This window comes from Meriones unguiculatus, chromosome 1, assembly GCF_030254825.1.
Source record: "Meriones unguiculatus strain TT.TT164.6M chromosome 1, Bangor_MerUng_6.1, whole genome shotgun sequence".
Lineage (NCBI taxonomy): Eukaryota > Metazoa > Chordata > Mammalia > Rodentia > Muridae > Meriones > Meriones unguiculatus.
In genome coordinates this window covers 144,860,046-144,883,810 of record NC_083349.1, presented here as the reverse complement: position 1 = coordinate 144,883,810, position 23,765 = coordinate 144,860,046, and the positions used below count along the sequence as shown (strand labels likewise).

General features: G+C 54.3%; 1 protein-coding gene across 1 annotated transcript in view; it reads left to right on the top strand.

Annotated features, from left to right (window-relative positions):
• Positions 1-21,682, top strand: part of Exoc3l2 (exocyst complex component 3 like 2) — a 31,203-nt gene extending 9,521 nt beyond the window's left edge. Inside the window, exons 3-12 of the mRNA XM_060368421.1 lie at positions 201-792; positions 4,220-4,331; positions 5,714-5,815; positions 5,909-6,009; positions 6,653-6,763; positions 9,287-9,422; positions 12,821-12,943; positions 13,247-13,402; positions 15,056-15,177; positions 17,494-21,682. Of these exons, the coding sequence (XP_060224404.1) occupies positions 201-792; positions 4,220-4,331; positions 5,714-5,815; positions 5,909-6,009; positions 6,653-6,763; positions 9,287-9,422; positions 12,821-12,943; positions 13,247-13,402; positions 15,056-15,177; positions 17,494-17,785 (1,847 nt within the window). The 3' untranslated portion in view covers positions 17,786-21,682. The remainder of the gene's footprint in view (positions 1-200; positions 793-4,219; positions 4,332-5,713; positions 5,816-5,908; positions 6,010-6,652; positions 6,764-9,286; positions 9,423-12,820; positions 12,944-13,246; positions 13,403-15,055; positions 15,178-17,493) is intronic.
• Positions 21,683-23,765: the final 2,083 nt, after the last annotated feature.

Here is a 23,765-nt window from a genome sequence, read left to right as displayed (position 1 = left end):
GGGCAAGTGTCTCCAGGGTTGACACACTCACTCCCTCTTTTTGGAGAGGAACTAGCGGACCCATCCCGAGCCTTGACACCCTCTCATTTTGGGTGTCCCGCACCCTTACCCTCTCCCCAATCTCCCCGTCTCACTTTGAGGGTACTGAGGCACCGGCCCCGCTCCCCGACACCTTTGTCTCTCCCCACCCCTCCCTACAGTGCTGGAGATCCTGGGCCTGATCCAGAGGCGCGAGCTAGCGCGCGCGGACGAGCACATCCTGGAGCTGGAGGCGGAGGCGCCGGCAGAGAGCGAGGCGGGCGCGGGGCGGCGCGCACGGGATGTGGCGCTGCTGTACGAGGCGCTGCAGCGCGAGCTCTGGGCGCTGGTGCGGGAGGCGCTGGCGGCCCCGGGGCCGGGCGCGGACGCGGTGGCGCAGCTGGGCCGCGTGCTGCTGCAGGAGGAGGCGGCGGACGCGCGGCGCGGCCCCGGGGCGGCCCGCAAGCTGCGCGCGCGCTGGGCCGAGGCGGTGGCGCGCGCGGCGCGGGAGCGGCTGGAGGAGGCGGCGGCGCCGGGCGCGCGCGGCGCTCTGGCCGGGCAGCTGGAGGCGCTGCGCTCGCGGCTGCTGGAGGACGTGGCCGCCGTGCGGGGCCGTCTGGCGCCCGCCTACCCCGCGGCGCTGCGCGCCGGAGCCGTCTACCTGCGGGGCTACCACGAGGCGCTGGCCGAGTGGCTCGGGGCGGCCGCGCGCCGCAGGCTCCCGCTGGCGGATCGCTACGCGCTGCTGCACTGGCACAACCAGGTGTACCCCAGGTGAGCCTGGGGCGCCCTGGGCTGTGCGCGCCTTACCCCCAGACACCTTGTTCAAGTATTGCATTTAGGGATAGCTCAGGGATGTAGGATTTAGGGGTGTAGCCACGGCTGGCTTGAGTTTTCTGAGTCAGGGTCCCGCTGCATAGCTTACTCTGGCCTTGGACTCAGAGATCCGGCTGCCTCTGCTTCTTGAGGGCTGCTGTAAAAGCAAACACCGCCATACCCAGCTTTTTGGGCTTGTGTGTTTTGTTTTTGTTTGTATGCATGTGTGTCTGTGCAGATGCATGTACCCAGGTGGGCTGGGGCCTGAAGAGACCAGAGAAAGGCGCTTGTTTGCCCCTCCTCTCCCCCCGCGCGGAGGCAGAGTTACAGCCCGGGTGCTGGGAACCTCTGCAAAATACAGCAAGTGCCCCTAACCACTGAGCCTCCGCGCCAGCTCCTCCTCTTCCTCCGCTCTTTTTCCGCCCCCTCCAATTAACAATAATCAAACCTCATATAAATTTCATTGGCTGCAGTGCTGACACCTTGCAAAGCTCACTTTGAACTTCTGATCCTCCTCCACCACCCCCTTATTCTTTCATTCCGTTTGTTGTGATTTAAAAACAAAACAAAACAAAAAAAAAAACACTGACCAAAAGCAATTTACGGGAGGGAAGGGGTTTATTTCCGCTCACAGGTCACAATCCTCACTGCCCCTCACTGAGGGAAATCAGGGCAGGAACTCAAGCAGGAATTTGAAGGCATGCTGGCTAGCTGTTCCTCACACACAGCGTGACCTCTGACCAAGGGACTCACAGCCAAGGAAATGCAGCAGAAATCATGGAGGGCTGAGGCTTGCTGGCTGACAAGCTACCTCAGCTAACTCATTGTGTAGCTCAGGACCAGCTGCCCAGGGAATGGGGGCCCCCGCCCGGTCAGGTAACAAGACACTCCCCCCACAGACTGATCTGAGGATTGTCTTGGTTGAGGATTCTCCTCTACTAAGTTGGCAGTTAGCAGTTAACCTAGGCCGTCCCTAGTGCTGGGATTACAGGCGTAAACAACGCAAAAGTGGAGCCGGCCAATGACCCTTACTGGCCTTCTCTCACGAACGTCCACCTTGTACCAGTTTTGTTGGTGGAACCTCGGTGGACTCAGCTGATGGCCTTGGGGAAGGGTCCTCATGATGGCCCTTCCTCATTCACGGCATCTGAGGCTGTCACTGTCCCAGGCCTAAGGCGTTGGCCCTCTACATCTTGGTGCTTTGCCTCTTGGGGACTTCAAATTCTTAGCACAGTGGTCCTTCCACACCCCAAACCTAGAACCCCATGGCATGTTCTCATTCGGAGTTCTCGGCACCACTGTCCAGTGCTGGGGACCCTTCTGGTCACTGATAACATGAGCAGGACTAGCTCCACCCTTCCAGTGCCAAGATTTTAGCGTGGTAAATCTCTGTTCCACAGCCTCTCAGATTGAGTACTACTGAGCCTTAGAATTCTAGAATGTGGCTGGAGAGATGGTTCCACTGTTAATGGCTGGACTCACAACCCAAAATACAAGGTTTCTAGGATGCAGCCATGTGCGGTAGCCCAGGGCTGTATTCCAGGCTGCATTCCAGGCACTTGAGAGGCAGAGGCAGGGGGATCTCTGAGTTCAGCCTGGTCTACAGAGTGAGTTCCGGGACAGCCAGGGCTGCATGGGGAAACCTGGCCTCAAAAACAAAACAAAATAAAGCAAGCAAGCAAACAAGCCAAAATTCTCTCTCTCTCTCTCTCTCTCTCTCTCTCTCTCTCTCTCTCTCTCTCTCTCTGTTCTGGGAATGAAGTCCCTGGCCTTGCATGCTCTAACATAGTAAACACGCAGTCTGCACTGATCTACAGCCTCAACCCCCTCCCCACTTTTTTTTTTTTTTTCTGTGTGAGACAGGATCTTAGCCCAGATAGCCCAGGTTGGATCTGAACTCTGTATGTCAGGCAAGCCTTGAACTTCCGATTTTCCCCTTTCAGCCCTCCAAGTATCTAGAGAGGCAAGCCTGCTAGGCAGATTATTGCTTTGTTTGTTTTTTGAGCCAGGTTTTCTTTGGGTAGCCCTGGCTGTCTGGAACTCTGGAGACCAGGCTGACCTCCACCTGCCCCTGCCTCCTGAGTGCTGGGATTACAGGCATGCGCCAGCCACCACCCGGCAAGGCAGATATTTTTAAAAGATTTCTTTTTATCTTTGTGTGTTTGCGTGCGTGTGTATGCCAGTGGCAGCCAGAAGTGGGGGGATTGGACCCAGTGAAGCTGGACCGACAGGCAGTTGTGAGCTGCCTTGTGGATGCTGGGAACGGGACCCCCAAGTCCTCTGCCAGAGCAGCCAGTGCCTTTCACAGCTGAGTCATCTCTCCAGGCGCAGAATAATTTTTTTTAAAGGTGTGACAGGTTTACAGCTCTTTCAGCCTGTCACATTAGTGCTAAAGGGCTACTGCTTGTGTGTTCCACGCCCTTTGGGTCACTGGGCTCTGTCACTGCTCAGCACCCTTGCTCCCAGTTCTAGAGCCTTACCTCTTTGAATCTCCAGGTGCCCTATCCTCGAGAGGGGAGGAGAGGGTGTGGTACGGGGGTCCCGGGTTAGGCCTCACACCCTCCCTAGGGAGAAAGAAGTTAGCTGCTTCCAAGTCACACGTCAGAGATGAAAGGATGTAGCAAAGTGAGGTGCCCAGCAAAGTCACACACATTTGTACTCTGAAGCAACTGGGAGGCAGAAGGATCAAGAGTTCAAAGTGAGCCTGGGCTATGCAGTGAGTTGCAGGCAAGCCTGGGCTACACAGTCTCTAAAAAAAAAAAAAATTTTTTTCTTTAAAGGTCAGAGCGCTGTGATCAAAAGACTAGGAAGGCAACAGCTGGTTGCCATTAGAATTCATGTCAGTGAGGTCTGAGACTATTCATGACAGGTAGAGGCAGGATGTGAGCCTGAAAAGCTCTTGGAAGCAATAAGGCATGGGCCAGGAGTCAGAGGGAGATGGCATTTCTGAGCAAGCAGACCGCACAAGGAAAGCTCTCGTGAGGGTGGGTGATGGGAGGTGTGGAAAGCGCCAAGCTGGGCTGGGAAGCCCCATCCTCACCCTGCCAGGGCCAGGTGAGGCTAAGCTCCTAAGTTTAGAGGGAAGGGGGGGGGCTCCGCCTGGCAAAGCTGATCCTGAGCAAGGCTTCCCCCATCAGCTCGTCATGCCTGAACTTGACAGCTAAGTCCTGCCCGGACACCATCCATCACGGAGCTAACTCCGAGTACTGGAGCCAAGGGAGACATAATTCTAAACACTTCCTGTGAGAGATGTGAAAGGCTGGTCCCAGGAGAGGAAGGGAGTGGTCCAGGCCCGCCAACGCTGTGGCTGTGGGGACTCCTGGAAGAGCCTAAGGTCCAGCCCCACCTCTCACAGACCTCTCTGTCTCCTGCTTCCCCATCGCAGGGAGATCCTGGGCCTGGTGGATTTGGTTGCCTTGGAGAATGGGGAGCTGGGGCCCCTCCTGTCTGCTGGCACGCTTCGAGGTCTGGAAGATGAATGTGTCACCGATGTGAAGGTACCTAGGACTCTGCCTCTTGCGACGGGGAGGAATTCTGTAGAAAGAGGGAGGTCACGTCGGGCTTGGAAGGCTTCCTGCCACCGTGTCCCCCCCCCCACCTCACCCCATTGCCCCGCCCTCCCACTTTACCCCACCCCACCCTGTCTACTCACTGTTTCCATCTCTCTTTCCCTGTGGTGACCGGAGTCCTGTCAGATCCATAGCAGACCTTCCTTCCTTCCGTCCTTTTTCCTTCCCTTCCTCCCCCATATCTTTCACTCTCTTTTTATTCTTAACTTTATTCTTCTGACACAGGGTCTCCCTATTTGACTCCTGTCTTAGCCTCCCTGGTGTTGAGATCACTGCCTCCACCACCATGCCTGGCCATTTCTCCACATTTTATGTCACCTCCCAAGCACAAAAAGATTTGGTAGGTTCAGACTTTTCAACCCACGTCGCAAGAGAAGGCCATTCCCAGAGTCTCAGTGCAAGGCCCAGATGCTCACAGCAGACTGGCATCTGTGCAACATGCTCACACATCTGAGCAGAGAAAGCGATGAATGACCAAGGTTGCACGAGAACAGCTTTAATTTCAGCCCTCAGAAAGCAGAGGCAGGTAGATCTCTGTGCATTCAGGCCAGCCTGGTCTACATAGGGAGCCCAGGACAGCCAGGGCTACATAGTGGGAGTCTATCTCAAAATAAAACAAGCAGTTAATTAAGGGTCTGCTGGAATCACATATGTCAAAATACTCTCACTTGTTGAATTGACACTCCGCTGGACCAGGGAATCAGATATGAACCTCTAGAGTTCTTTCTGTGTACCCCATATATTGCAGGGGCATTTTGCAAGTGCTCTACCACTGAGCCACACCCCCAGCTCCTCACTGGGAGATTCTAGGCAGGTGTTCTACCACTGAGCCACACCCCAGCCCCTCACTGGGGGATTCTAGGCAGTTGATTCACCACCGAGCCACATATCCATTCTTTAGCTTTTGGCTTTTTGTTGTTTTCGAGACAGGCTTTTTATGTGTAGCCCTGGGTGTCCTGGAACTCCATCTGTAGACCAGGCTGGCCTCAAACTCAGAAATCTGCCTGCCTCTATCTCCCAAGTGCTGGGATTAAGGCATGCAACACCACCCTTGCCTGGTCAATATATCTAAAGCAAAAACAAAAACCAAAACCAAGTCCTAGGGTTTTAGTATGAAGTCCTAGAGCCCAGACAGGGAAGGAGGAAGCTGGGAGTTTGGGGCCAGCTTCTCTGCCCATGCTTCATCTTGACCTTGGAGTTTGTGGCTTGAACCCAGAACTTCACGGTGAAGCATCAAGGGGAGGCTGGGTGTGGGGAGAGAGCAAGGGCCCAGGCTGTACCTGACTTCTGCTGGCTCATGCCCATTGCAGGCTCAGACCCGAGCAGCCCTTCTTCGAGTGCTGCAGGAAGATGAGGAACAGTGGGGCAGCATGAACTACCGGCCCAGCAACCTGGCCCAGGATGTGTGTGAGGTAGGAGGAGGCAGGTGATTGCCTGGGCTACGGGAAGGGCGGGAGGGGGTGGAACCCGCAGTGTGTCTCTCTTTCTCCTCCTGGTCAAAACAGCTGCTGGAAGAGCACACAGAGAGAGCACCCCACATCAGTCAGGAGTTCGGGGAGAGAATGGCGCACTGCTGCCTGGGAGGGCTGGCAGAGTTCCTGCAGAGGTAAGGGCAATGGGGAAGATTATGCGTCTGAGGGGTCTGGCCATCCAGATCTGGTTCACACTGAGCTAGTCAGGATGAAAGAGTGTGTACCAGAGGACTTGAATTCAATCCCAGTATCCACGCGAGGGAGCTTACAGTAGTCTGTAACTCCAGCTCCAAGGGAACCTATGGTCTCCCCAGGCACCTGCACCCATATCCACAGAGACACATGCATAATTCAAAATAAAACGAATCTTTAAGAAGAAGAAAAGAAAGGCAACAATAATCCTGGAGGCATGGCTCAGCAGTGGAACATTTGCTTAAATCCCCCAGTGAGGGGCTGGGGTATGGCTCAGTGGTAGAGCCCCTGCCTAGAATTCCCCAGTGAGGGGCTGGGGGTGTGGCTCAGTGGTAGAGCCCCTGCCTAGAACCCTCCAGTGAGGGGCTGGGGGTGTGGCTCAGTCCTAGAGGGGCTCGCTGCCTAACACATAAGAGTCTTTGAGTTCAATCTCCAGCACTTGGAGGGGGTGATTGGAAGTTAAGAAAAGGAGGGTCAGAGATTCCGGGGAGCAGGATCTGCTTTAAATGCCAGCTGAGTGCCAGGCGTGGGACCTTGGCTCAGCAGGCTGTGTCATCTGTTTGCCCATTGCCCCCCTCCTGTCAGCTTCCAGCAGAGAGTGGAGCGGTTCCACGAGAACCCGGGGATCCGTGAGCTGCCCTCTGACAACTACATCAGCAGGACGATCTCACTGGTCAACTGTGGCCCGCCGCTGAGGTGAGGGCACCGTGGAGACAGCGTGTGGGAGTCTTGGATAAGCTGAGCTGAGGACATAGGTTCCTGGGTGGGTGTCACTGAGTCCGGGGGGAGCGCACGTGGAACTTTAGAGGCATTGGATCTTGGAGACGGCGGGGGTGGTGAGCTATGCCTGTCCAGAGTGTGGGACTCATCCATTGATGAAGAATATTGATGCGTTAGAATTGGATACATATAGGGGCTATACCCAATGGATGAAGGAAGAAATCACTTCTGAAGGGCTGGGTCAGGATTCCCAGTAGCCATTGTAAAAGCGACACACATTTATACCAAAAAATAAAGTGGGGGCGGAGAGATGGCCCAGTGGTTAATAGCACTGACTGTCCTTTAAGGCACCAAGATTTGATTTCCAGAACCTACATTCCCAGTCTATGGCTCTAGCCCCAAGGGATCTGATGCCCTCTTCTGGCCTCCAAAGGCACGGACACAATGGTGGACACGGATATACATACAGGCAAAACACCCAGACACAAAGATTTCTGTTTATTGTTTTTGAGAGAGGGTTTTTTTTTCTTTTGTTTTTTTTTTTTTTTTTTTTTTTTTTTTTTTTTTTTTTTTTTTTTGAGACAGTTTGTTTGTGTTGCCCTGGTTGTCTGGACTTCCTTTGTAGATCAGGTTAGCCTCACAGAGATCCACCTGACTCTGCTTTCTGAGTGCTGGGATTAAGGGCCTTTGCCACTGTGTCCATGAGCAACTGAAAAAGACACCTGTTATTTCACCTCTGGCCCCGACATGTGCATGCAATAAACATATGTGTGTGTGTGTGCATGTGCTCGTGCATGCGTGCGTGCGTGGGTATGTGTGTCCTGACTGTCCTGGAACTTACTATGTAGATCAAGCTGGTCTTGAACTCACAGAGTTCTGACTTTCTCCACCTCCTAAGTTCTGGGACTGGTCTCATGTGTCTCTGAAAACAACCATAAATTTCTGCTCTGCCTGCCTCTGCCTCCCCGGTGCCAGGAGCAGAAGCCAGAAGCGAGTGCCACCATATTGGGCATTGTTGATTTATTCCTGTGGCTGGGCTCAAACCCAGCACCTCAACCCTCCTTAGTACATGCTACCACTGAGCTGCACCCCTTGAATGGCTTTTATAAAATTGGGGATTCATGGCTCAGCGGAGAAATCCCTTGTAGACAAATCTGAAAACCTGAGTTCCATTCCTGGGACCCACATGGGGAAGGCAAGAACTGGCTCTCTTAGGATGTGCTCCGACCTTCATGCATATGCCATGGCAGGCACACCCCAAAAATATAATAATAAATGATGATGACAGCGATGCTGCTGCTGCTGCTGCCGACGATGATAAACGGTTGGGCAGCGAAACACATCTTTACCACCTTCTGGCCTGATTGGAGAAATCAGTACTGTTAACATTATGTGCATATATCCTGACAGGCATTTTCTACCCTTCCCAATGCGCTCAAACACGTAAGTATAGCCAGGTGGTGGCAGCGCACACCTTTAATCCCAGAGCTCAGGAGACAGAGGCAGGTGGATCTCTGTGAGTCAGGGCCAGCCTGGCGTATAGAGTGAGTTCCAGGATAGCTACATAGAGAAACCCTGTCTCCGTGGGGGAAAAAAATCTGGAGACAGTGGGACCTGGGAGAGGGGAGCTGTAAATGAGGCAGAATAAAGCCTCAGGCAGCAGCCAGCTTTGTTCAGAGCTTCAGACAGTTTCTGAGGGTTAAGAGGAGTCACGTGAGTTAAGCTTGCAACAAGCCTTCCCCCCCACCCCCCGTGGCAGACGAGCCGCTCACGGCAGAAACGTCTCCTCATAGAGGCGTATAAACAAATAATCTGACATGACCTTACTCCTACCCACTTCACCTGGGATGGCAGCAAAAGCATAACCCAGGAACAAGTCTGCGGTTTTTAAGAAACTGAGGTCACAGGACTCTTGTCTTGGTTTCTTAGAGTTTCTTCACAAGTACCCAGAGTTCTCTCATGGCTCCATTCTTTTTTTTTTTGGGGGGGGGTCATTGTTGGTTTTTTGTTTATACTTTGTTTTGTTTTGTTTTGGTTTTTCAAGACGGGGTTTCTCTGTGTAGCCTTGTCGATCCTTTGTAGACCAGGCTGGCCTCAAACTCACAGAGATCTGCCTGACTCTGCCTCCCAGTGTGTACCAACACACCCAGCTTCTGTCTGTCTTTTTTAAAAAAGATTTATTTTGTTCTCCTTCTCTCTCTCTCTCTCTCTGTGTGTGTGTGTGTGTGTGTGTGTGTGTGTGTGTGCGAGCACAGTCCTCTCAGAGGCCAAGAGGCCAGAAGGTGTGGGATCCCGTGGAACTGGAGTCTGGCTGTTGTGAGCTGCTCTGTGGTGCTGGGAACTGAACTCGGGCGCTCTGAACCGCTGAAACATCTCTCCAGACCCATTCAGGCTGGCCTTGAACTTTACATCCCCCTGCCTCAGCTTCAGTAACTGGGGTCACAACAGGGACGCTGGGGGCTGGGTGGCCTTGACTCTGAGCCCTGTGGGTCCTTGCAGGTCTCTGGCTGAGCGGCTGGCCAGGGTGGGCCCCCCCGAGAGTGAGCCCGCGAGGGAAGCGTCAGCCATGGCTCTGGACCGCGTGACCAGACTCTGCCATCGTGTCCTTTCGGAATTGTTGTTCCAGGAACTACAGGTGAGTGAGGCAGGGGACTAGGGTGGGACTAGTGCCAGAATGGGTTGGCATCACCCCCCACAGTTCCTTGTAGCCCGTGACTCAGCGTTCAGGGAAGCAGGGAGGGCTGGGGGGGAGGTATCTGAGGGAGGGGAAGGGGGCATAGGAAGGAAGAGGTGGGAGGATGTGGCTGAGGGGGGGTGGACGGACAGCTGCCAGCGTTAACTGGCATATGCAGCCTGTTCCCTACTGATGTCCCCCAAGTTCATGCCTCCTTATGCCCAGAGCCTCTTGAGATGCTGTGAAGGGGTGAGGTGATAAGATGGACACCGGGGGCAAAAGCCACTCAGCAGATGGTCTAATAGACCCTGCGCGCCCAAATTCATCCTAGACTCCCAGTTCTGTGACAGAGAGAGCCAGAAGCCTTGCATGGCCCCCTCTGAGCCTCCACTCACAGGCACCATAACACCTTAACTCATAACCATACTCCTTAACTCATTCCTGCCTCTGGGTCCCAGGCCTTGCGCCTCCCTCTGCTTGGGTGCTCTCACAGCCCTGTGGGACACCCTCCTTGATTCTTCCAAATCTTAACTCAACTATCTCATTCTTAGGAAGAAGTCCCCAGATTATCCCAAGTTAAAATACGGTCCTTCGCCACCCGCAGTGGTGGGGCACCCTTTTCATCCTTCTAATTCAGGAGGCAGTTTGAGGCTAGGGTAGTCTACAAATCGAGTTCCAGGCCAGCCAGAGCTACACAGACAGCTGCCCTGTCTCAAAGACAGGTAGATACCTGGATGGATGGATAGATAGACAGACTGATAGATAGATAGAATACAGCAGGATAGTGACTTGTCCAGCTATGAGGAAGGCTGAGGCAGGAGGATCGCCTGAGTCTAGGAGCTCAGAGTCAACGTGTCCAGTATAGCTGTAGCCCCATTTGTTGCAGGATGGGCAGGAAGAGGAGGAGGAGTCCTGGAGAATTCCAGTACTGTTGGTTTCTCTCCCAAAACACTTAACAGCAGCAGGATATGCCAAAGCTTTGCTTTCCCCCTTTAAGGAGCTGGGGACTGAGCTCAGGCTTTCCACACTAGGTGTAAGCCACACCCCAGCCCCCACTGGGGGATTCTAGGCAGGGGCTCTACAGTGAGCCACACCCCAGCCCCTCACTGGGGGATTCTAGGCAGGGGCTCTACCACTGAACCACACCCCAGCCCCTCACTGGGGGATTCTAGGCAGGGCTCTACCACTGAGCCACACTCCAGCCCCTCACTGGGGGATTCTAGGCAGGGGCTCTACCACTGAGCCACACTCCAACTCTTTCCTCACTGAATCCCTGCCTCACTATGTTGCCCAGGCTGGCTTGGAGCTCACCTGCCTCTGCTTCCTCGGTGTGAGACTAAAGCTGTGCACCACCATGCGAGGCTGAACTCCTGTTTTGATGTGGGGGGAGGGGTTGGGACAGGGTCTCTCTATGAAGCCCTGGCTATCCTGGAACTCAGTATGTAACTCAGATCTGGCCTCATCCTTCCCAATACCAGGCCCCCAGGCAGGAGTCCCCACGCTCAGTCTGTGCTCTTCATCTTTTCTCACATTTTATGTTTTGAGATACAAATTAGAGGCCTAGGAAGATCTGAGAAAGAGGGAGGGGAGAGTGTGGGAGATAAAGCTGGCATGGGGTCCCAGAGGAGGAACCACAGAAAGGGCGTCCGCAGAGCCGACATGAGCGTTCAGCCTGTACAGTTGCAGAGCTGTGCTCAAACACACTGGTGAGTGTGTGCGTGTACATATATGTGTGTACGTGTGGATATATGTGTACATGTGTGTGTGTGTGTGTGTGTGTACATGTGTATGCACACATTTTGGCATGTGTCAGGCGGTGTGGGAGCCTGACCCTCTTCCTCTCCCACTTGTTACCCACCATGGGTCTGTGTTGCCGAGGGCAAGCTGACTGTCTTCACACCCTAGGAGTCCTCGCTTGCTCTAGCCATGCCCGTTGGGCCACCCTTATCCCTGAACCTCCATCATGCAGCAGCCTTATTAAAGGCTTACCGAAGGCCAGGCTTGGCCTAAATCTCTGTTGTCACTTCCTTAAAAGTCCTAATGAGCTCCTTTCCACATTTTGAGGACTTGAGAGGCTGGAGCAGGAGGATCCCAAGATGGAGAATAGCCTGGGCTGCACAGGAGGACTCTGTCTCAAAACGAAACCTATAGAGTGAAACTGACCATGGCGGCATCTGCTCATGGTCATAGCCCTCAGGAGGTGGAGGCAGGAGGTTCGGAAAACCTGAGAACATCGTCTGCTGCATAAGAGTTGGGGGGTAGCCTGAGGTACATGACTTTCTGAAAGCAGAAAGGATTAGGATGTTGCTCCGTGATGGAGAGGTTGACTTTATGATGATAAAGCTGAGTGGTGGTGCAGGCCTTTAATCTCAGCATTCGGGAGACAGAGACAGGTAGATCTCTGAGTTTGGGATCTACAGAGAGAGTTCTAGGACAGCCAGGGCTACACAGAGAAAACCAAAATGATGGTGATGATAAAGACGATGAACAAAGTTCTGAAAGTCCTAATAGTTTTTGAAGGAGGGTCCCCAGTTTTTGTTGTTTTTAAAATGGGGTTCCACTATGTCTGGAACTCACTGTGTAGACCAGGCTGGCCTTAAACTCAGAGATCTGCCTGCCTCTGCCTCTGCCTCTGCCTCCTGGAACTAAAAGGCATGTCCCAGGATTAAAGGCATGTGTCACCACACCCAGCCTCCAGTTTTCATTTTGAACTGAGCCCTGAACAGGATATAAATGTTTTCTCTGGCCATGTTGATCTCGGTGCCATTTCTCACAGACTCGTGGCTGTCTGAACTCTGCACCTTTGACGGCATGTAGCCCTCCTCTTTGCTCACCCATCTGACATCCTCCCAGTCCTCCGAACCGTGGATTTCCCTCCCCAGGGGGAAGAAATCCTCCGTTTTTACCCACGAGACAGGGTTTCCCTGTGGAGCCCTGGCTGGCCTGGAACTCGCTTTGCAGACCATTCTAGCCTGGAACTCACAGAGATCCCCCTGCCTCTGCCTCCTGAGCGCTGGAATTACAGGCGTGTTTAACCAGGCCCAGCTCAGGAACTCAGTTCTGACACTGTCAGTCTGTGAGTCCCAGGAAGGCAGGGGCTAGCAGCTCCCTGATATGCCCTCAACCACCACACAGCCTGTGTTCTTCCCTTGGGAAAAGTTTTAATAAGTTGTTCCCAGCCGGACACGGTGCCACCCATCTGTAATCCCAGGATTCAGGAGGTGGAGGATGGGAGATCAAGAGTTCAAGGCCAGCCTGTACTACCGTAATCAAAAGTGGGGGGAAAAGGTTTCCTAAGGTGGAGGAGGGAGGGTGGAGAGAGGAGGCTGAACCCCTCCCCTCCACACTATCCTCCCCAGCCGCACTTCAACAAGCTGATGCGCAGGAGGTGGCTGAGCAGTTCCGAGGCTCTGGATGGCATCGTGGGCACACTTGGAGCACAGGCCCTGGCCCTGCGCAGGATGCAGGATGAGCCTTACCAGGTGCGCGGAGGGCAGTGCTCCCCTCCTGGGGGAGGGAGACCCTACCAAGTGGGGGGTCTGGGAGCAGGTGGGCGGTGCCCCGCCTGGGGCCCTTGGAAACTGGGGTTCAGGGCCGGGTTGGGACCCCTGCGGGGAAGAGTTTGGGAAGGCCTGGGGTGGGGCACGTTGGGGGAGAGCGGCCGTGTGGGCTCTTCTGGTAGGAGCAGGGGGGCGGTCTGGCTTTGGGGGAGCTGGGTCCTCTGGGAGGGAGGGAGCGTCCACCCGAGAGGGCAGCGCGCGACGACGGGCCCCCGCTGTCCCCAGGTGCTGGTGGCCGAGCTGCACCGGCGGGCGCTGGTGGAGTACGTGCGGCCGCTGCTCCGCGGGCGCCTGCGCTGCCGCTCGGCGAGGACCCGCGGCCGCGTGGCGGCCAGGCTGCGCGAGGACGCGGCGCAGCTGCAGCGGCTGTTTCGGCGTCTGGTGAGTGCCGGGCCGGGCCGGGCCGGGCCGGGCCGGGCCGGGCCGGGCCGGGCAGGGCAGACCGGGGTGGGGGGCTGCGGGGGGGGGGGGGGCTCTCGCTTTGGCGGGCGGGGCAGGGCAGGCTCCTGGAGAGAGCCAGTGGACAGAAGCTGGGCTGGTGAGGGCGCTGAGGCAGGAGGATTGCTCTTTGGGGGAGGGGCGGGAGGGTGACTGGAGAGACCACGCAGGGCTGGGGGCCCTGGCTACTCTCGCCATCCCCCGCGTGGCAGCTCACAACACCGCGCTGACTTCCGCAGAGAGAACACCCGCACTTTTAACAGGTTTGCCTCTGGTTTGGTTTTACGTTGGGGTTTTGAGAGGCCCTCTCTACGCGCTCCCGGCCGTCCTCGAGTTGGCTCTGTAGGCCAAATTTGCCACAGACTCACGGAGATCCGCCTCCCTCCGCCCCCTGAGTGCTGTGATGGAGGTGTGCAGCCACCACACCGGCTGAAATATCTTTAAAGAGAAGAAAAGAGGCCGGGTATGGTGATCATGTAGTCAAAGCTGTGACAAGGATGGAGCAGGAAGACCGTGATTCAGAGGCTAGCCTGGTCTACAAAGTGAGTTCCAGGACAGCCAAGGCTATGCAGTGAGGCCTTGTGTCCAAATATTAAAACTAAGCATCTCGGAATCCAAACATCACCAAGTGCAAGAACTTGAAGTCCCAGATCTTACTTTTCGCAGTTAGCGTGGCCAGGGCTGGAAGGAAGCTGAGCGTGGACTCCCCTCCCTGCTATCTGGATTCGGAGCCTGTGTCCTTGGGAGTTTGTTGAATTTATTGAAACATTTTCAAGATAATTGTCGTGGGCTTGCAGGCAGCCCTAGGAAGGAGCACAGTGTGTTTCTCTGGACATTTTAGCCATGCTTGCTGCATGGCGACATTTTGCACTTTTTTCTTGGGGGGGGGCAGTGAGGAGGACAGAGCCCAGAGCCTTGCCCACACTGGCCCTCCACCCCCTGGGGAGGAATGTACCAGAGCCTCACTTTACCGAGTGTCTGTGCCCTAGCTCTTGTTTCTTGAGATAGCCTCTGGCTGTGCAGCCCCAACACCACCATCACCCACCCCACCTCTGCCTCCCTAGCGTGGGGTCTCCTGAAGCTGAGACTGGGCTCAGACTCCGGATGACTCAGATGGCTGAAGTCCGCGTCCCCCTGCCTCCACCTTGCCCACGCTGGGGCTATAGGCATATGCTACCAAACCTGGATGGAATAGGTTAGGCATCCGTAATACGATTTTTTTTTCCTGGTTGTTGTTTGTTTTGAGACAGGGTTTCTCTGGGTAGCCCTGGCTGTCCTGGAACTCACTCTGTAGACCAGGCTGGCCCCCAGCTCACAGAGAGCCTCCTGCCTCTGCCTCCGGAGCGCTGGGATTAAAGTCGTGCACTGCCCGGGGCTTGGCCAGTTTAAAATCCCGTTACCCAACCCTGGAGTAGCCTCAAAAACTTGGAATAGATCAGAGAAAGGATTCTCCATCATATAAGTCAAGGCCACAGCTAACCTCTCACCAGACTGCCTGCTGTCGAAAGAAAGACTAACGAGCCAGGCAGGAGCAGGGCTCCGCAGGGTGCTGGGGTGGCTGGTGCTCTGGGTGACCTGAGGCCCTCGTCCCCGCAGGAGTCCCAGGCTTCCTGGCTCGACCCGGTGGTGCCGCATTTGGCGGAGATCCTGCAGCTGGAGGACACCCCAAGCATCCAGGTGGAGGTCGGGGTGCTGGTGCGGGACTTCCCAGACGTCAGGTGAGCTGCCGGCAGGCCCGGATCTGCTTGGCGTCCGTCCTAGCGTTTCCTGACTTGCCCGAGGCAGGGTGGCGGCGAGCGTGTCTGACGGCTGTTTCCTGCTGGGACCAGGGCATTCTTAATAAGATTTCCCTCCTTCTGCCGCCACCGCCACCGCCACCGCCACCGGGGCTCGCAAACAAACAAGCGGCCACAGGAAGCCCGGGGCAAGGGGGGGCGCAGGCCGCTCGGCGGCAGGAAGGGCCGGCCCTGCAGGGAACCACCGGGGACAGGGGGGACACACGGGCATGAGGGAGCACACTCATGGGGCAACCTCGGGCACGGCCGAACCTAGGTGGGCCACTTCCTTTTGATGAGACCTCCCAGGAGTCTCACCCTCCCTGTCTGCTGGGAGCTGGCTGTGGGAATTACAGCTTCATCATTATCTGGCAACTGCAGTGGAGCTGGGGCAGGCCTGGAATCCTAGCACTCACCTCACTCCCCCGCCGTGCTGTGGATGGGACTAAGCACCTTGGGTATGTTAGGTGAGGGCTCGACCACCGAGCCCTGCAGCCCCTCACTGGGGGATTCTAGGCAGGGGCTCTACCACTGAGCCCTGCAGCCCCTCACTGGGAGATTCAAGGCAGGGGCTCTACCACTGAGCCACACCCCAGCCCCTCACTGGGGGATTCTAGGCATGGGCTCTACCACTGAGCCCTGCAGCCCCTCACTGGGGGATTCTAGGCAGGGGCTGCCCACTGACCACATCCTTAGCTGTTGCCAATTGGCAGGTTTTAAATCCTGTTACCCAACCCTGGATTATCTGCAAAAACCTCCTCGGAATAGATTCTATAATTTAAGCCATTTAAGCATTTAAGTCTTTCTTTTCTTTTTTACTTTTTTTCTTTCTTTTTTCTTTTTTTTTTTTTTTTTTGTATCAGGGTTTCTCTGTGCAGCCTTGCTTGTCCTGGACCTCACTCTGTAGACCAGGCTGGCCTCAAACTCAGAGATCCACTTGCTTCTGTCTCCAGAGTGCTGGGATCAAAGGCGTGCGCCACTAGGCTCAGCGGTTTTATTGGGGGGGGGAGGGGCATGCACGCCACAGTGCACATGTGGAAGTCAAGGGCACCACCTTGCGAGGGGTCAATTCCTTCTCCCGCTGTGTAGGCCCCAGGGATTGAATTCGGGTCTTCCAGCTTGGTGGCAAGCACCTTGAGACATCTTGCCAGCCCTGGGCTGGGTTTGGTGTGTTTGTTTTGAGGCAGCCGGGGATTGGCTTACAATGTGTGGCAATCTCCTGCCTGAGGGCTGGGATCACAGGTGTGATCTCTCACACCAGTTTGGGAGGTTTGTTTTATGTCAGGGATGTGGGGTTGAGATGATACTGCAAGGGAGGGTTCTAGGAGCTTGGGTTTAGGGTAAGCGCTTGTACAGTTGGCTCGTCAGCACAAAGATGATTCAACCATGGAGCATAACCCCTTCACGGAATTTTCAGAGATATGCCCCATTTGGGGAGCAGGGTGAGTGTTTGAGGGGACGAAAGCTCTAGAATGATCCAAATGAAGAGACCATGAGTTGAGGTTTGGGTGTCAGTGGCGGGGGAAGCTTCTAAGCCTCGCCTGAAGAAAGAGAGGGTTAGGATGGGTGACACTTTTAGGCCAAGTGAGGACACCAGGCCACTGGGAGGAAAGTGATGAGGAAACTAAAGGTTTGCTGCAGTGTCCACACCTGGTACCGATTCAGGAAGTAGCCGCTCATATGTGTAAGACTAACTACTCGGGAGACTGTCAGAAGACAAGCCTGGACAATTCAGTGAGTCGCTATCTGAAAGTCTAAAAACAAACAAACAAAAAAAAAAGGAGGTGGGCTAGTGATACAGTTCTGAGGTAACGCTCCTGCCAAGAATCCCCAGTGAGGGGTTAGGGGGGTTGTCTCAGTGGTAGAGCCCCTGCCTAGAATCCCCCAGTGAGGGGCTGGGGGGTGGCTCAGTGGTAGAGCCCCTGCCTAGACCCCCCTAGATGTGAGATCCTTGCTTTAGTCTCCATTAATGTAAAAATTCTATTAAGAAGGAGACCTCTGAGTTAAGTTAGGGCGAAGGTTGAAAGCTAAATTAGTGAGGATTAGAGACATTGAACAAAAAGATTTTCTTACTGGGCTTGAAGGTGAGAGTTCTGGAAGATTCTACATGGAAAATTTGGAAATGTCCTCAGTTGCTTGGGACAAGATGACACAGGAAATGAGATAAAGATTTCCAGAGTTCAAGTGGGGTGGACTGGTGGGCTGGGGAGCCCGGTGTGGTCCCAGGACCCTCAAGCACGCGTGTTCCTCTCCCACCAGGCGGAAGCACGTGGCAGCCCTCCTTGACATCAGAGGTCTTCGGAACACAGCTGCCCGTCAGGAGATCCTGGCGGTGGCCCGGGACCTGGAACTCTCTGACTGTACTGCCCTATCACCCTCTCGAGACCGGGCGTTTTTTGCTGATATCCCTGTGCCCCGCTCCTCTTTCTGCCTCCGGCTCCCTCTGTTTGGGGGACGCCTCCCCGGGTCCTGGCTGGGTAGGCCCAGTCTGGCTTGTCTGCCCCTGCGGCCTCGTCCTCCGTCGCCAGTTAGAGCCCGAGCCCAGCGCTGAAGCTCCCGGTGTCCACGCTGCTGCTGCTGCTGCTGCTGATACGCCCTCCTCCCTGCCACGTGACTCCCTGCCTGAGCCGCAGACCTCTGGGATGGGAGGACCCTTAGGCATCCCACCCAGCCCGGAGCATCTCCTCCAGAAGGGAAACAGAGGCCAGAACGACTGAAGAGTCCCCAGGGCTGCGGGAGTCATTCCCGGTGGCCCCTCCTCCCCCACAGCCCAGCCCGGTGGAGAGCGCAACAGAAATATCCCAGCCCCACCTCCTTTCCCCTCACCTCAAGGTCTGGCCTCAGGCCAACATTTTAAGGAATGGTAGATACTTAGAATAAAGAGGTTTCTATTTAACACTAGGAAGGGCTGAGTCCCAAGTGTAGGAGAGGGAAGACAGGGCCCAGGGCCAAGCACTCTTTGCACACACACCCAAGGCCACCAGGGCTGGGGTCCAACTCCTCTGGAAGACCGTGGACACAGTCAGAAGCCCAGAAGGCCGGGACACTGTGTTGATACCGAGGCCTTGGTCTGGGTGGCTCCGAGGCCAGCCTTTGACCACTCTGAGCCCGACGCTGATATTTTATCTATCCCGGTGTCCGTCGTTGTTCTGGCTCTGCTGTTGGCACCTTGGCACGGCCCTCCCCATCCTTAGCCGGGGAAACCTCGTCCAGAGAGGAAGGAGTTGGGGGATGGGGTCAGGCTGGCGGCATCCAGGGCGCCCGCCTGGGTTGATGCAAGGATTGTCTCGGTGGGAAATTTTCCAGCCTCTCCAGCTAGAGCCCAGCCGGATCCTGGTCCCCACAGAGTCCTTGAGGTCACCTCCCTGCTGACCTCTGCCCCTCCGGCCCCAGCTGGACAGCTCTTGATGGATGCTTCCTGGCCTGGGCTGTATTTTATTTTATTTTTTCCCTAAGAAGTCAGAAAGAGGAGGCAGCCAGGGGTCAGCACAGGCCCGGGATTGGAACCTCACGCAAGCCTGGTCATTGGCGGCAGCACAGGGGCTTAGACGCTGAGCCTCAGGGCTGTGTGCTGGCAGAGGGAAGCCGGCAGTCTCCGGGCTCTGCTTCCTGTCTCTCCTGGGAAATTGTTTAACTTCTCTTTGCCCAGGCTTAGGGTAAAGAGGCCCAAAGGATGGCCCCCCTCCTTCCTTGACCTTCTGAAAGTGTCACCTCAGTTTCACTGACGTACAGGAGAAGGGAACTGACTGGAAAAGCTGTTGCACCCGTGGGCACTTAAACAATTACACATGTATTTCATCCCAGCCTGGTCATGCTTTGTCATTTTCCGACCTGCTCTCCCATCATTCAAAAGCGGCAGAAGTGTAAGGCCAGACTGGACTCCAGCTCAAGACCCCACCCTCCAGAAAAGGGTTGTCTGGGATCAGTGAGATGGCTCAGTTGAGAAAGGTGCCTGGCACCAAGCTTAACAGACTCAGTGTGATCCCAGGCCCCATATGTCCTGACCTTCACACTCTCGCACACACATACACACCAAATAAAATGTAGTAATAAATGTAATGTAGAAATCCCCACCACCCTTTTTGGATAAGGTATTACTATGAAGATCACACTGGCCTTGAACTCCCAGATCTACCGGCCTCTGCCTCTTGAGTGCTGGGGTTAAAGGTGTGCACCACCATACCTGGCTTCTATAGCACATATATTTACAGTCAGATCCCCTGTCTCCAAGACCAAACGTTTTGTTTTTTCAGATGGGGTTCTCACGTAGCCTGGGCTGGATTTGAACTCACGGTATGGACGAGGATGGCCTCCTCTAGGGCTCAAATACTGGTGCGTGCCAGGGCACCTGTTGTAGGGTTTGTGTGTGCTAAGGAAGTCAGTACTGTTTCCCGAGCCAAGACCCTGGCCAGCCCTAGAGGATAATGATTTCTTTTTCTTTCTTTCTTTTTTTTTTTTTTTTTTTTTTTTTTTTTTGAGACAGGGTCTCTCTCTGTGGCTCTGGCTGTCCCGGAACTCTGCAAACTGGGCTGGCCTCGAACTCACAGAGCTCCTCCTGCCTCTACCCCTGCCTCCTGCCACGCCCACCCCCACATCCAGCCAGAGACAAGATCTTGCTATGTAACTAAAGCTAACCTGACTCAATTCTGCCTCAGGCTCCCAAGAACTGGGGTTATGGACATGATCACGTTTATTTATTTATTTTGAGTCAGAGCTCTATGTAGCCTTACCGTGCCTCCACTGTCTTCCGAGCTCAGTTCTGTATGGTGCCTGGCACACTGAGCTCAAAGGGGAGATCACCTAAATGTCCAGTAAGTGACATGCGGGTAAACAAAACGGAGCACGTATATGAGCCAAGGAGGGCCATTACCAATAAAGAGAAATAAAGAGGAATCATCCAACTGGGATGCTTCAGCGGGAGGATCATGAGTTGGGGACCAACCTGGTCTGCATAATGAGTTTCAAGCTAGCTGGACTACAAAGCTAGACCCTGGCTCAAAACAGAAAAGGGGCGGGGCTGGGAGATGGCTCAGGGTTATGAGCTTTAGCCACTCTTTCAGAGAGGATCAGAGTTTGGTCCCCAGCACCCACCTTAGGCAGCTCACATGCCTGTAACTCCAGTTCCAGGGGCTCTGACACCATCTTCTAACCTCCTCGGATGCCAGGCCTGCGTGTGGTCTACATATGTACTTGCTGGCCAAACACATAAGAGAAAATTAATAAATCGAACTTAAAAACTGTTAAAAGCAGCCGGGAGGTAGCAGCCCACGCCTTTAATCCCTGCGCTCAGGAGACAGAGGCAGGCGGATCTCTCTGAGATCGAGGCCAGCCTGGTCTATAGAGTTCCAGGATATCCAGGGCTACACAGAGAAACCCTGTCTTGAAAAACCAAAAAGAAAAGAAAGAAGGAAAGAAAGAAGACAGACAGAAAGAAAAGAAAGAAAATTACACCAAGAGAAGTGACCTGATGAAGCTGGATATGACACGTAGGCTTTGGCTCCGATGGGCCCAACCATTGCTGGTAAAGAAATGGAAGAGGGAAGACGTTAACCTCTTAGCTTTCTTCTCTGAGTGTGTTTGCAACCACACTGGTTCACTCCTCGGACAACAAACTGGAGCCAGAATCCAAAGACAGCTGTGGCCAGATGTAGTGTCCGGTCAGAGGCTATGAGGGAGGCTTGGGGGCTGAAGGCTAGCCTGTGGTGTGGAGTGCCATCCTGTCTCAAAGACGCAAGTCAAGGGTGTCGTTCAGTGACCGTACCCTGAGCTCGGATCCGCCAGTGAGGGCTGGGGTGTAGCTCGACAGCAGAGCACTTGGCTGACATGGTGGTTGGTGGTGGGGTCACAAGACAGCAATGGGCAAGTGGTCCAGTGGGGTCTGAAGTGTCCCTAAAGAGAACACCATGTAGGTGACGACAGCCTGAGGGCCAGGGCCTGGTGGAGGCTCTTGCTGCCAGGACTTCACCAGGCAGGGCTGTCCCTTATCAGCTGTCCTCCCACCTTCCGTGCCTTCTTTTGGAGCATCTAACAAGCCAAACTACTTCCATAGCCAGGATTGGCTGGGAAGACAAGACATCGCCACATCTGGGTTTGCTGACTGTTGGCCTTCCCTTGCAGAAGAAAGCTAGCGGGATCCTCCCGAGTAACCAGCCAGTGGGAGGCAATTCCGCCCTAGAGGCAGGCGGCCTCGGGGAGGGGCACATGGCTGGGAAGGAGTGGGGTTCATCCCCAGCTGTGCTGGCTGCGCACCTTCCAGCATGGCCACTGCCCCTAGCTCCTCCCCCCTGCTCGGTAAGGAAGTCCCCAGGTGAACTCTGGCAAAGCGTGGCGCCTCAGCTTGTCGCTGGGACCTCCGGAAGAGGTAGACATGCTTTCCGACCCCCTCAGGAAGACATTTCAGAAACACTTCCATCCCTATGTTTGCACGAAATAAACGAACAGAGAGATACATATTGGCCTTCCTGCTTTGCTCTAGAATATTCTGCAAGCCTCCTATCTATGCGGAGGCGTCACTGCTCAAACCCACAGAACCCTGCAGACACCCCCTGAGGTTCGCCCCCTGGCACACTGTGCCCCAGCGAACAAGCGGTGAAGGAGGCGTGCCCCACCTTTTAGTCCGTAAGCTAAGGGGTGTTTGGATTTAAAGTCTTTGCTGGACCATACTCAGCCGAGGCTGGCCTTGACCTTCTAATCCTCCTGCCCCAACCTTCCAAGTATGGGGATTATAGATATGTATTTCAATGTCTGGTTTCTGTTTTGTTTTTCATTTATTAATTTACCATAAATTGTGTGCAAACGGCTGAGGTGAGAGATGATTTCATGGGGCCAGTTCTCTGTCTTCATCCTGTGGGTCCCAGGAATTGGACTCTGAGCACCAGGTCTGGCCATTACCCACCAAGCCCTCTCACCCCCAGGTCCTCCTGGCTATTTTCTTTCTCCTTTAGTTTTATATAATTTCTATTTTTTTTAAAAACTTCCTTTTTGACCTCTGGGCTATTTACTTTCCAAATACTTGTGGTGTTTTGAGATATCCTCTTGATTTTGATTTCCGCTATGGTCAGGGAAAATACTTCAAAATATTTCAATCTTATAAACAGTATTAGCCTCGGCTTGTTTGTTTTTTTTCTTTCCTCAGCCTTCCAACCTTGCCCTTTAAATACTGTGTTACATTTTTACTTACTGTGTGTGTGTGTGCACATGTGTGTGCCACAGCATGATGTATGGAGGGCAGAGGACGAAAGTTGGTTCTCTACATCCACTCTGGGGATCCAGGGAGCCAACTCAGGTCTGGCATGTTGGCAGATGCCTTTACTCATTAAACCATCTCCATGAGCCGATTAAATCATTTTTTTTTAAAAGCAGGAGACAAAACAGAATATTCAGACATACCGAAGGTTCCGGCACATGTCTACAGCCACAGCCCGAGGACAACAGGAAGATCTGGGGCGGGAGGGAGAGCTACCAGATGGGAATGTGGGAGCCCAGACACGGCAGCCGTGGAAAAACACCAGCCGCTCTTCAGTATTCAGATCACCTTAAGTTTCTTTTGTACAACGTTAACTATTTACAGAGAAATATACACCTGGTTTGGCAGTGTCCATCACACACACACACACCCCTATCGCTCAGGGGCAGAGGCAGGGTAGAGAGGGACACGCACGTTAGGGAGGCACAGAGTCTGAGCAGGGAGACTGTGGCGTCCCGGGTGAGTGAGTGCTCTGTCCCCTGCAGGTCACCTGGGATCCGTCATAGGTGGAGTGCCTGGAATGTCAGAACCCAGGGCCCCCGGGTGAGTCACAGGGGTGAAGGCCCAAAGCCAGGTTCTCCGGGAACCCACATAAGACCAGGCGGAGGCCATCTGTAAGCAGGAGGCAGAGGCAGGAGAATCCCCAGGGCTTCGGGTGTGGCAGCGGTGAACCGGACACCCTGTCTCTCACAGGTGGAAATCAGGGACCAACACCCAAGGTTGTCCTGTGACCTCTATACAGGCACTGTGGCACATGGGTGGCTGCATATACACTGTTGGACACGCTCATACACACACACATGCACATACACATACATAACAAACACATGCTCACATACACAAGCACACACAGACAAGCACACATACACAGATACACATACACACATGCACATACAAATACACATACAAACACACACACACACACATTCACACACAAACACATGCACATACACCAAAATATACAAACACATACATGCACAAACACACATGCACAGACATACACACAAACACAAAGACATACACACTGACACACATTCAAACAGAATACATACACATACACAGACACATATAATAAATCTTAGAAAAAAGAAAAGAAGACAGGTTTTTCTAGTTGCCTCCAGGTGCTACCCTCCGTGTCCTCACTAGACTATTTAAGAAGTAGGTACCCTCCTGGGGCTGGAGAGATGGCTCAGCAGACGAGGACACCTGCTGCTCTTCCAGAGGACATGGGTGTGAGTCCAGCACCCGCATGGCCGGCCACTCACAACCGTCTGCAATTCCAGGC